The sequence below is a fragment of the Macaca mulatta genome, chromosome 20, assembly GCF_049350105.2.
Source record: "Macaca mulatta isolate MMU2019108-1 chromosome 20, T2T-MMU8v2.0, whole genome shotgun sequence".
Taxonomy (NCBI): Eukaryota; Metazoa; Chordata; class Mammalia; order Primates; family Cercopithecidae; genus Macaca; species Macaca mulatta.
The window spans coordinates 21,576,665-21,588,779 of NC_133425.1; the positions used below are offsets into that span (position 1 = coordinate 21,576,665).

General features: G+C 44.5%; 1 protein-coding gene across 1 annotated transcript in view; it reads left to right on the top strand.

Annotated features, from left to right (window-relative positions):
* The window catches only part of VWA3A (von Willebrand factor A domain containing 3A), a 62,458-nt gene that overhangs the window by 23,585 nt on the left and 26,758 nt on the right, over positions 1 to 12,115 (top strand). Inside the window, 8 exon segments of the mRNA XM_015125775.3 lie at positions 415 to 523; positions 766 to 831; positions 2,244 to 2,369; positions 4,340 to 4,475; positions 4,888 to 4,991; positions 6,488 to 6,568; positions 7,028 to 7,122; positions 9,147 to 9,266. Of these exon segments, the coding sequence (XP_014981261.2) occupies positions 415 to 523; positions 766 to 831; positions 2,244 to 2,369; positions 4,340 to 4,475; positions 4,888 to 4,991; positions 6,488 to 6,568; positions 7,028 to 7,122; positions 9,147 to 9,266 (837 nt within the window).

Here is a 12,115-nt window from a genome sequence, read left to right on the forward strand (position 1 = left end):
GAAATAAGGAAGAGAAAAAAAGGAAGGAAGGAAAGAAGGAAGAGAAAGAGAAAAAGAAAGAAATGAAAAGAAAAAAAGAAAGAAAAAGAAGAAAGAAGGAAAAGAAAAGAAAGAAAAGGAAGGAAAGAAGGAAGAGAGAGAAAGAAAAGAAAGAAGGAAAGAAAGAAAAGATCATCAACCATGACTCTTCACACACACACATGAGGGAAGGACTGCAGTCACAGGCCACCCATCTGCAGAGGAGGCAGGGCAGCCAGGCCTGCAGTCCACCTAGCCCTGCATCCCGCATAGGTGACCTGGGACACAGGTGGCCAGTTAAGAGTGGGTAGATGTTCCTTGGGAATTACCATTGTGCTCTGAAATGTTCTCAAAGTGATCTGACCTGGGGTGTCCACTTTTCTGCCTTGTCCCCAGCCCAGATCAGCCTTCTGAAATCCTGTCCGACTACATCCAGCAGTCCACCATGGGAAGAGACCTCATCATCCACTTCATCACCTACAGCTGCGATGATCAGATGCCCCCTGTGAGTGCCCGAGATTCTGTGAGATGTCCCTTGGCTTTGGTGGTAGTCAGTTGGGCTGGCCTTTGAGGCCTCATGCTTGGACAGGCCCCCGAGTGTGGATGAGAATGCCCCTGTCCTTGTGCCTGGTTCTCCCTTTGGTAAAATGGGAAGCTTCGGTTAATTGGGAGGTTCAGTCAAGGAGAAGGCTTACTGGAGTATTGGTGTTGCCCTAGTGAGGGCTGACCCTGGCCTCATCCCTGCAGGCTGTCCTGAAGAACCTTGCAGAAGCTGTTAGGGGCTACTACCACTGCTACAGCCCAAAGATGGAGGTAAGCCCTTCTGGCAACACGTGGCCCCTCTTCTTCTCTCCTTGTCTGCCTCCAAGGTTGTACCCAGGAGGTCTGGGCCAGGACCATACTATACACTTGTTTCTCCTTTTCTCCCTGTCCCCACCTGTATTCAATGAGGTTACACAGGTAAAATCGGGTTAGAATGAATATGTGGGAAGAACAGGGACAACCTGAAGTCACAGGAGATGCTTTGGTCAGCCTGTATGATGCATTGATTGCATGCCTGGGAGCCCAGAGGCCTTTTAAAACCCTGCCTGCAGAATCCTCAATCACTCTCCAGTTGCCGTTAATATAGGCCCCAGCCTAGCTCTGCTCCCCGCAAAGCACTGAGTCTGAATTGCCTTGATTTTCTCTCCTAGATCAACTCCTGCTACTGCAGGGGACCCACTGCAGAGCAAAATGAGCAATCCATTCTGTACCGATCCATCCATTACTGTCCTTGTCCCAGTTAATAACTAGACATCAGCCACCCTGTGTTCACAAGGGAGGCAACGATTAGCAAACATGTGTGTAGATCCATTTGGAAGATTAAGAATGCAATCATCTGGTCGCTCCCAGGCTGTGTCTTGCCTACCGTTAATAACCATGAGTAAATGAGTGTTTGCATCTCACAAGTGAATTCAAAGGTCACAAGGTCCCTGCTTGTCATAGCAGGGAGCCAAACTCAGGCAGCACCCTATCTTGATACCTCATCATCTGGACTCTCTCTGTAGGTGACTCACACTACAGAGGTTAGAAAGGTAAAGTAAATGACTGAAACTGACTGGTTTAAGGAATATTTTATCTTAAAACCTGTGACTTGACCAGGCATGGTGGCTCATGTCTGTAATCCTAGTGCTTTGGAAGGCCAAGACAGGAGGATCATTTGAGGCCAGGAGTTTGAGACTACCCTAGGCAATATAGTGACAGCCCATCTCTACAAAAAATTTAAAAATTCACCTGGCGTGGTAGCATATGGTTGTAGTCACAGCTACTCAGGAGGCTGACACAGGAGGATCACTTGAGCCCAGGAGTTCGAGGCTGCAGTAACCAATGATTGCACCACCGCACTCCAGCCTGAGTGACAGAAAAAGACCCTTTCTCTAAAAATAATAATAAAATAAATAAATAATTATTATTATTATAGCCATCCTAGTGCATGTAAAGTGTTTCTTTATACTTTTACAGTTAGAAAACTCTTCAATTGTTTTAAAACACAGCAGGTCAGTTGCACAAATGGAGCACAGCATGTCTGCAGGCTCTTCCTGGCACATGGGTAGCAGTTTATAAGGCCTAGTGGAGAGAGTCTGCCCCTCTGCCTGGGCATTGGCCTGGCTGCTTGCCCCTTCCTGGGTTGGCCTCTGCAGGTAGCCTAGTGATTCTGGCTGGCTGATTGCTCTTGCCACCTTCAGCTCTACACCAGCCGGGATATGGATGAGCTCCTGGCAGAAATTCAGAAGGCCCAGAGCCTCCTCAGCCACATGCAAGCCCTGAGGCACAGCAGCCCCTGTGAGGCGCTCACCTGCACCATGGAGGAGGTAGGTGGTGTGAGTGCCAATTCTGGGGCCTTCTCCCAGCAGCACTCAGCTGGCCTTGTTCCCCTTTCTCACCTGTTGATAGACGGCACAGCTGCCGGTGCCCGTCACTTCCTAAAATCGAAACAAGGCAAGGCCCACCCTTCATTGCACCCCAGAGCTCTGAGTTGGGTGGGCTGGGTGGGCCCACCATGGTGCCAGAAAGATCCTGGTGGATTTACTAACTGTAAAATTTATCTCAGAGAAAGATCAGCAGGCTCCTGCCACCCCCTCTGTCTTGTCACTCCCCTCCCTTACCCCCAGTCTGGAGAATCATGAAAACCTCAACCACCCAGAATAGGCTGTCTTGAAGAGAGTCATTCTCACCTCAGCCACGGCTCACACCTGAAATCCCAGTGCTTTGGGAGGCCAAGGCCAGAGGATCACCTGAGTCCAGGCATTCAAGACCAGCCTGTGCAACATGGCAAAACACCGTCTCTACAAAAAATTAAAAAATTAGCCAGGCACGATGTCATATGCCTGTAGTCCCAGCTACTCAGGAGGCTGAGGTGGGAGGATGATTGAACTTGGGAGGTCGAGGCTGCAGTGAGCCATAATAGCACCACTGCACTCCAGCCTGGGCAACGGAGCGAGACCCTGTCTCAAAAAAGAATTTTAAAAATGTATAAATACAATAGCAACAATTAGTATTAGAATTATAATAGTTCTTGGCCAGGTGTGATGGCTCACACCTGTAATCCCAGCACTTTGTGAGGCTGCAGCAGGTGGATCGCTCGAGGTCAGGAGTTCAAGACCAGCCTGGCCAACATGGTGAAACACTGTCTCTACTAAAAATACAAAACTTAGTGAGGCGTGGTGGCAGGCACCCGTAATCCCAGCTATGTGGGAAGCTGACTCAGGAGAATCACTTGAACCTAGGAGGCAGAGGTTGCATTGAGCCCAGATAGTGCCACTGCAATCCAGCGTGGGTGACAGAACAAGACTCCATCTCAAAAAAAAAAAAAAAAAAAGAATTATAGCAGTTCTCATTTATTAAATGCTCGTTATAAGATAGGCACAATGTTCAATTATTTAAATGTTTTATCTTAACAACAGTCTGAGTTAAGTATATTATTACTTTTTATAGATGAGGAAACCGAAGCTAAGAGGTTACATAACTTGCCTAAGATTGCAGAGATAGAAATAGATTGAGTTTGGATTGAACCCAGGTCTAAGGCCCAAAACCTTGCCAAGAGTTTCCAAAAATGAAGTGCATGTACTACTTGTAGTTTGCAAGATGATTTTATGTGGTGCATGGATTAATATATTTTTTAAATGGTATCTATTTCAAACTAGCTCATTATGGTCGTCATAGATCTTCTTTCTAAAATTGTGAAAGGGATTGAATTTTTAAACTTAAAGAAAATTAATAACTAAAAAGCTTTAATGTTACATGTTGATTCTTAAAATATAATAATACAGTAGTACTCAGATATAGCAAAATTCATGAAGGCAGTGCTCAAATCTCTGAAGTTTGGGACTTGCTGTTCTATGTTTTACTTCTACATTCACTATGTAATTTAACCTCTCAGAGCCTCGGTTCTTTACTTTGTAAATGTGGCCACAGGGTGGCCATGTCAGGGCTCACTAAGTGATTTGCTGCAGGAGTTTTTAGTTCTCCAAAGCATGGAGGGGTGACCTGTCATTTTGGAGTCCGTGGTGCTGATCTTCCCGGTAAGGTTAGGGAGGGAGCCGGGAGCATAGGCCACTGTGAGAGCAAGCGAGTTGCTGGGTACTCCTCCCTCTTCCCCTGGAAATTCCAGAAATCTCCAGAGAAGGGGAGGGGATGACGGAAGGGAAAGGCAAAACTACCTTTAATCTACTATGGAGTGTTTAAGATGCTCCACTTGCGTTGACTGGGTGGAGGGTGAAGACTGAGGATTTTTCAGCTCTAAAATATGATTATGTAATGAGGGCTTTCTCATTTAATTTAGATTTCCACAGAGATTGCAAATGGGCTACTCATAAGCCTCTTGCCTAAACCCCCAAAGCATGACGCTCCTCTCACCATTGAGTTTCCAAACTTGGACAAGACTTCTGCAGAGTGGCTTAAGGTCAATGGTCTGAAAGGTAAATCTCCAAAGAGGGCAGAACCCAGGAAACAGGTGACTGACTAAAAGGCTTGAATCCGGCCGGGCACAGTGGCTCACATCTGCAATCCCAGCACTTTGGGAGGCCAAGAAGGAATGATTAGTTGAGACCAGGGATTTGAGACCAACCTAGGCAACATAGCAAGACCCCATCTCTATAAAAAATAAAATTATCTGGGCGTGGTGGCATACACCTATAGTCCCAGATACTCAGGTAGGCTGAGGCAGGAGGATACCTTGAGTCCAGGAGTTTGAGGATACAGTGAGTTACGATTGTGCCACTGCATTCCAGCCTGAGTGACAGAGCAAAACCCAGTCTCAAAAAAATAAAAGGCTTGAACCCTTTGGAGCATCCCAGGCAGTGCTTACAACCTCAGAATTTATTTTTTCAGCCAAGAAATTAAGTCTGTATCAGGTCCTGGCACCCAACGCATTCTCTCCTGTGGAGGAATTTGTACCTATTCTCCAGAAAACAGTATCATCGACTATCCATGAGGTAATTCAGATTCATCATTTTCTCCAGTCCTCTGCAGGAGAGCTCCCTGGTGGCTTTTCCCACCTTCTTAAATGTTCTGGCAATAAGAATCACCAGGGATTCAGGCTTCCCACCCAGGACCCTAGAATGCACATCAAATCCACTGTAGCTGTTGGTTTTCAAAGATCTGAAAAATTGAACTCGGGAGATGGGGCAAGAGGGATAAATCAGGTACCACGGTCACCTCCTCCATGAAGGTTTTCTCCTCCCAACTCAGACAGGACAGACTTGCTGTCTTTATGTCCTTGCTGTACCTAATGCAGACTTCTGCTATTGCTCCCATAAAGGGTTAATGCATGAATTTTTACATATTTAAATCCCCATCAAGTATGAAGTATAAAGAGGGAACACTCTTCTCTAACTCTCTATCCCCCATGTTTAGTATGAGTAGGAAATCAATGAATGTTTACTGGATGGCTGAGAAGGTAGTTGGAAGGAAGGTTGGCCAGAAGAAGGAAAAGAATGATGAATGAATGGAAACGTAGATGGATGGATGGATGGATGGATGGATGGATGGAAGGATGGATGGATGGATGAATGGACGAATGGATAGGTGGATGGATAGATGGGTGGGTGGGTGGATGGATGAATGGATGGATGGATGGATGGATGGATGGATGGATGGATAAATAGATGAGTGGATGGATGGATGGATGGATGGATGGATGGATGGATGGATGGATGCATGGATGCATGGATGGGTAAATGGATGGGTGAATGGATGGAAATCTGAACAGGTGGAAGGGGAAAATGGAAAATGGAAGGATGGATGACAAAATGGAATAAAGGACAAATGAAAGAATGAAAATAGAAATTAAAGTAAGGATGGAAGGATGTAGGAGTGAAAGGATGGAGAAATGAAAGGAAGGAATAATAGTTGAATAGAAAGATAGCAGAAAGATGGAACACAGGAAGAGAGAGGAGTAAGGGACATGTAGGTCTAGCAGTGCATGGATGAATGACTAGATGGATGGAGTGAGAGAGAGATGGATATGTTGACTTGGTGGAGGATGAAAAAACAAGATGAACAAATTGGATTTTCAAAGCATCTGTGAAGGCCTGTCTAGGTTTCCAAACCTAAGAAGCTATGGCCAGTATATTTTAAGGTCTCCAACTGTGCTCTCTTTTACTAAAACCCTCCAACCATATCTTCATGACTCTGATGTTCAGAAAAGCCTCAGGAAGACAGCCTGAGAGGCTTGCTGTCAGGCATGGTCCATTCAGGGGACCACTCTCTCTAAGGCTCTCTACTTCCAGTTCCAGACAAGGCAATGGACCTGGTGGTGGTGGCATTGCGGGGTGTGTGTGGTGGAGTTCTGGGAGGGAGTTCAATCCAACCTCGAATGTGTTCAGAGCCCACTTCCCTCTCCTGCACCTGATTTGGAGAACCAGTGCCCAAATTAAACTACATGTACTTCTGTTCACCTGCTCACCCTCCTGCCCATGCCTGAGAACAGAAGGCAATGATACAATTTGAATGGCACGATGGGACAGTGAAGAACATTCATGTGGACCCACCCTTCCTCTATGAGTACCAGGTCAGTGATGGGTTCAATCAGTCAGAAAATGGGGTGCAGGAGGCGGAGATGGGAGGAAGGTTCCCTGGGCTATGGAGTCACCAAGCCATTGACTAAACTCCCTCTTGTAAAGAGGGACTGTGTGCTCCACCTACAGGCCCCCTGGAGCTTTGGCCACCTCCTCCCCAAGCAGGGACCTCAATGCCTCAAAAAAAAAGAAAAGAAAAAAAAAAAGCCTCTAATCCTCTGGGGAAAGATCTCCTTCCTCCCCCATTTGATGCAATGAAATACCGTGTGGCTCTTCCGTTCCTGGTCTTGTGGCGAATTTGTCCATGATTTAGTGGAATGATTATACTGCCTGGATTCCCAGGGACTTGACACACCATTCCCTGAAGCCCACCTGGGTACACCTACTTCCCCTCAGGCCCCTTGGTTGCTCAGCCTTTGAGCAGCCGCTCACTGTGGCCCACACCTCTGCAGAAACAGCTCAACAGAGCTATGCGGATGTACGAGAGGCGAATCGAGTGGCTCTCCCTGGCCAGCAGAAGAATTTGGGGCACTGTCTGTGAAAAAAGGTACCTTTCCTAAGCAGGGTTCTTATCCTTCGTGGGTCTGATGTGTGACATGACGTTTATCTGACTCATGAATTCCCTGTTGGTATCATCAGAAGCCATCACTTAGATTAGGGATTGGGAATCTCTCAGCAGAACCCCCAGGGGAGGAAAAAGTCACCACCACCATCATTGATGTCAATAATATCATCGTTGTGTCACTGAGCATTTTTGCAATCCCAGCACTTTGGGAGGCCAAAGTAGGAGGATCGCTTGAGGCCAAAAGTTTGAGACCAGACTGGGCAACATAGTGAGACCCTGTCTCTACAAAAAATAAAATAATTAGCTGGGCATGGTGTTGTACACCTTTAGTCCCAGCTACTTGGGAGGCTGAGGCAGGGGCAGGAGGGTCGCTTGAGCCCAGGGGTTCAAGGCTGCAGTGGGCTATGATTGTGCCACCGTACTCCAGCCTGGGCAACAGAGCGAGTCCCTGTGTCTCAAAAAAAAAAAAAAAAAAAAATCACACCTCCTCCCTGGCCAGAGCAAATGGGTCATGGATGAATGGATCCTCCCACCCAGCCAGAGGTGTGATGTTCTGATTGGCCAGGGTCAAATGCCTATCCCTGAAGCTTGCAGTGGGCTCAGTTTCACTCAACTCAAATTGACTGATAGAGGCAGAGGTGTTTCCCAAAGGAAAATCAGGATGCTGTTGCCAGATGAGGTAATGGATGCTGAGTTGGGAGAAACAATAGTTATCTATCATGGCCATTATTATGATTCCATACCTTGTTTGATGAATTAACATTTATAAATTATTATATTTTATAATACTATACATCTATTATTATTATTATTATTATTATTATTATTAGAGACAGGGTCTCGCTATGTTGCCCAGGCTGGTCTCAAACTCTTGGCCTCAAGAGTTTCTTCTGCCCCAGCCTCCCAACATGTTGGGATTGCAGGCATGAGTCACCACACCTGGCCACTATACATCTATTATGTAATTTTGTTCTTGAAGCAACCCTATGATGAGTCTTACAAGTAGTTTATAGTTAAACTACTTAAACAAAGATCAGAGAGGTTTTGTGACTTGCCTAAGGCCACACAGCTGGTATGAAGTGGAACTTGAACCAAGGTCTTCTGACTGTAAATCACATGGATTTTCTTTTGCTATTCATAGCTGTCTCAAAATGAGAATGGGGCAGGAGGTAGGAATATAAGTTTGAAGTTGTAAAATGAGAGAAAGAACGAATGAGGCTAGAGATCTTAAAACAGAGAGCAAAGAAAAAGATAAAAATATTTTCCAAGAGGCCCAGATATACCTAATTCCTCATGTTACTTGCTCACCTGGTTTTTGCTTTCCCTACAAAGACCCCAACCTATGGCGGGTGTAGTGGCTCATTCCTGTATTTCCAGTACTTTGAGAGGCCAAGGCAGGAGGATCACTTGAGGCCAGGAGTTCAAAAACAGCCTGAGCAACATGGGCAGACCTGGTCTCCACAAAAAAAAAAAAAAAAAATTTAGCTAGGAATGGTGATGTGTGCCTGTGGTCCCAGCAACTTGAGAAACTGAGGCAGGAGTATCTCTTGAGCCCAGGAGGTTGAGGCTTCAGTGAGCCATGATCACACCACTGCACTCCAGCCTGGGCAACAGAGAGAGACCATCTAAAAAAAAATATATATATATATATATATATGTATGTATGTATGTATATTCATATTCTGACCTATAAAAATATTGAATGCTAATTCTTTAAAGTAAATCTATGAAAATCATTATATGAAGCCCCTACCCCTTAAACCACCTCCACCATGAGGCTTTATTCCATTACAGCATCTCTTGGGAGAGAAGGGGGGTTCCATGACCCCATTAATCTACCATTGTAAGCCCACCTCTGTTGGCCTCAAACCACAGAGAAGATTTTGGCCAGCTATGAATTTGGCATGCAAAATTCCCCTGGAAAAAACTTTAAATAGTAAAATGGAACAAAATTAACATTATCTCAGAGATTCAGTTCTCCTCTTAAAGCTCGTGTTTCCTTTTAGGGTGGTTGTACTGCTCGATATCTCTGCGACCAATTCCATGTACATTATTCATATCCAGCACTCCCTGCGGCTGCTGCTGGAGGAGCAGTTATCCAACAAGGACTACTTCAACCTCATCGCGTACGTGTCTCCTGGCTCCTGGGGGCAAGGGTTGGTTGTGTGTGTTTGGATGTCATCGTTATGCTGGGGCTTTGGACATTGCCAGACGACAGATATTGACGTCATGGTCACCCGGCCTCCTAGGATAGCCATCGGTTTATCTGATTTGGATGATCTTGTTTGAAGCATTGAATAATTAAATGGTTACAGGACTGTCCTACTGGGGCAAAGGTGATAAGTGACCCCAAAACACACTGCTTGATCAACCAGGATAAAGTAATTCAGCCCATTGGCCCATTTGGCTTCCAAGACAAAACAGGCAGAAGAGGAAAGGAAGGACTCCAGCCATGCCTTAGTCTCAGTCCTCAGCCTGACTCCAGCAAGCCCCACCTTTTCAAGTATTTAGGATTCCAATTCTAAATTTAAATTAAAATTGTATATATAAATTTGGCCGGGTGCAGTGGCTCACACCTGTAATCCCAGCACCTCGGGAGGCCGAGACAGAGGATCATTTGCATCCAGGAGTTTGAGACCAGCCTGGGCAACATAGTGAGACCCCCATCTCTGTTTTAATAAATAAAAATTATACATATACATTTAATTATGTGTGTGTGTATATATATATATAAATCGTATGCAATTTTTAAAACTGTATAGTTTGGAATTAAATACAATGAAGATCAGAGAGGTTTTGAAGATTTGAACTTTCTTCAAATTTATGTATAGTTTTAAAATTATATATAGTATATATAGTTTTAAAATGTTAATATAGTTTTAAAATTGTATATTATATGTAATTATAGTACATATCTAGCATTTTTAATTTAAAAACTATATATATAGTTTGTTTTTGTTTGTGTTTTTGTTTTTGTTTTGAGATGGAGTCTCACTCTGTTTCCCAGACTGGAGTGCAGTGGCTTGATCTCAGTTCACTGCAGCCTCCTCCTCCCAGGTTCAAGCAATTCTTCTACCTCAGCCTCCCAAGTAGCTGGGTCTACAGGCACACACCACCACACCTGGCTAATCTTTGTATTTCTAGTAGAGACGGAGTTTCACCATGTTGGCCAGGCTGATCTCGAACCCCTAACCTCAAGTGATCCTCCTGCCTCAGCCTCCCAAAGTGCTGGGATTACAGGCTTGAGCCACTGAGCCCAGCCATAAAAACTATATATATAATTTTTAAAATTGCATACTATTTTAACTAACAAGGGAAGACAGAGAGAAAAGGAACCCACTTAAAGAGTAGATTTTTATACAACCTCAAACCAAATAGGGCATTTTCTAAACCTATTAAGTCAATAGTTAGTATTAGATATTATTCTGTACCAGAGCCCAATCATTCCCTAATAAACTCTACAGAAAAATATTTATGGTAACATTATAGACAAGGAATTTTATTTATTCATCTACCCATTCATTCATTCAGCAATGTTTCATTGACAATCTGCCATGAACCAGTCCCTGTGCCAGGCACTGGGGAGATGGACATGAAGACACACAAAACCCATCCTCGAGGAACTCACAGCCTAACAGTGGGAGACAGGGATGTTAAGAAGTGCTATTAGGTGTTTTCTATAGAAATGAGTAGATAGCTAGGTATAGGACTGCAAGGTATCAGTGGCAGGATCAGTTCATTCCACCTGTGAGGAGTAGGCTCAGGACATCTTCATGGAGCAAGTGCCCTTTCCGCTGAGTCTTGATGAATGAGTAGGTGTTTGCCTAGCACCTGAGAATGATGGGATAGGGAGAAATGGTGTTCCAGGTAGAGGCAACAGCATGAGCAGGAGCGTGAGGTATGTTAGAGCTTTAGGGACCATCAGGTAGTTCAGCATGGATATGGGGGTGAGAGGGAGAGAATGTGCATGACAGAAATAACAGGTGATGGAGGATTGATATAGGCCATGCTCATGAGTTTCCTGTGCTATAGGATATAAAGGCACTGGAGGATTGCAAGCAAGGTACTAATACGATCAGGTTTGCATCTTCAAATGCTCGAGCAGTGCTGTGAAGGAGGAACTGAAGGGATGTAATACCGGAGGGAAGAGACCAGTTTGACTCTTGCAATTGCCTGCCCTAGTGTTGAGTGGGCTTAAGCCAAGGCACTGTGAATGGAAGAAATAGTGTGTGGCCAGTAAGAATGGCCATTATTAAAGTCAAAAAATAACAGGTGCTGGCGAGGTTTCAGAGAAAAAGGAACAATTACACACTTGTTGGGAGTGTAAATTAGTTCAACCATGGTGGAAAGCAGTATGATGATTCCTCAAAAACCTAAAAACAGAACTACCATTCAAACCAGCAATCCCATCCCTGGGTACATACCCAAAGGAATATAAATCATTCTATCATAAAGACAAATGCACATATATGTATATTGCAGCACTATTAACAATAGCAAGAGATGGAATCAATGTAAATGCCCAACAGTGGTAGACTGGATAGAGAAAATGTGGTACGCATATGCCACGGAATACTATGCAGCCATAAAAAAGAATGAGATCATGTTCTTTGCAGGAACATGTATAGAGCTGGAGGCCATAATCCCTAGCAAACTAACACAGCAATAGAAAACCAAATACAGCATGTTCTTACTTATAAGTTGGAGCTAAATGATGAAAACACATGGACACATAAAGGGGAAAAACACACACTGGGGCCTATTGGAGGGTGTGGGTGAGAGGAAGGAGATCAGGAAAAATAACTGATGGGTACTAGGCTTAATACCTGCGTGATGAAATAATCTATATAACAAACCCCCATGACAGGAGTTTACCTATATAACAAGCCTGCACACATACCCCTGAGCCCAAAATAAAAGTTAATCAAGAAAGAGGTGCATGGAGGCTGGGCACAGTGGCTCATGCCTGTAATCC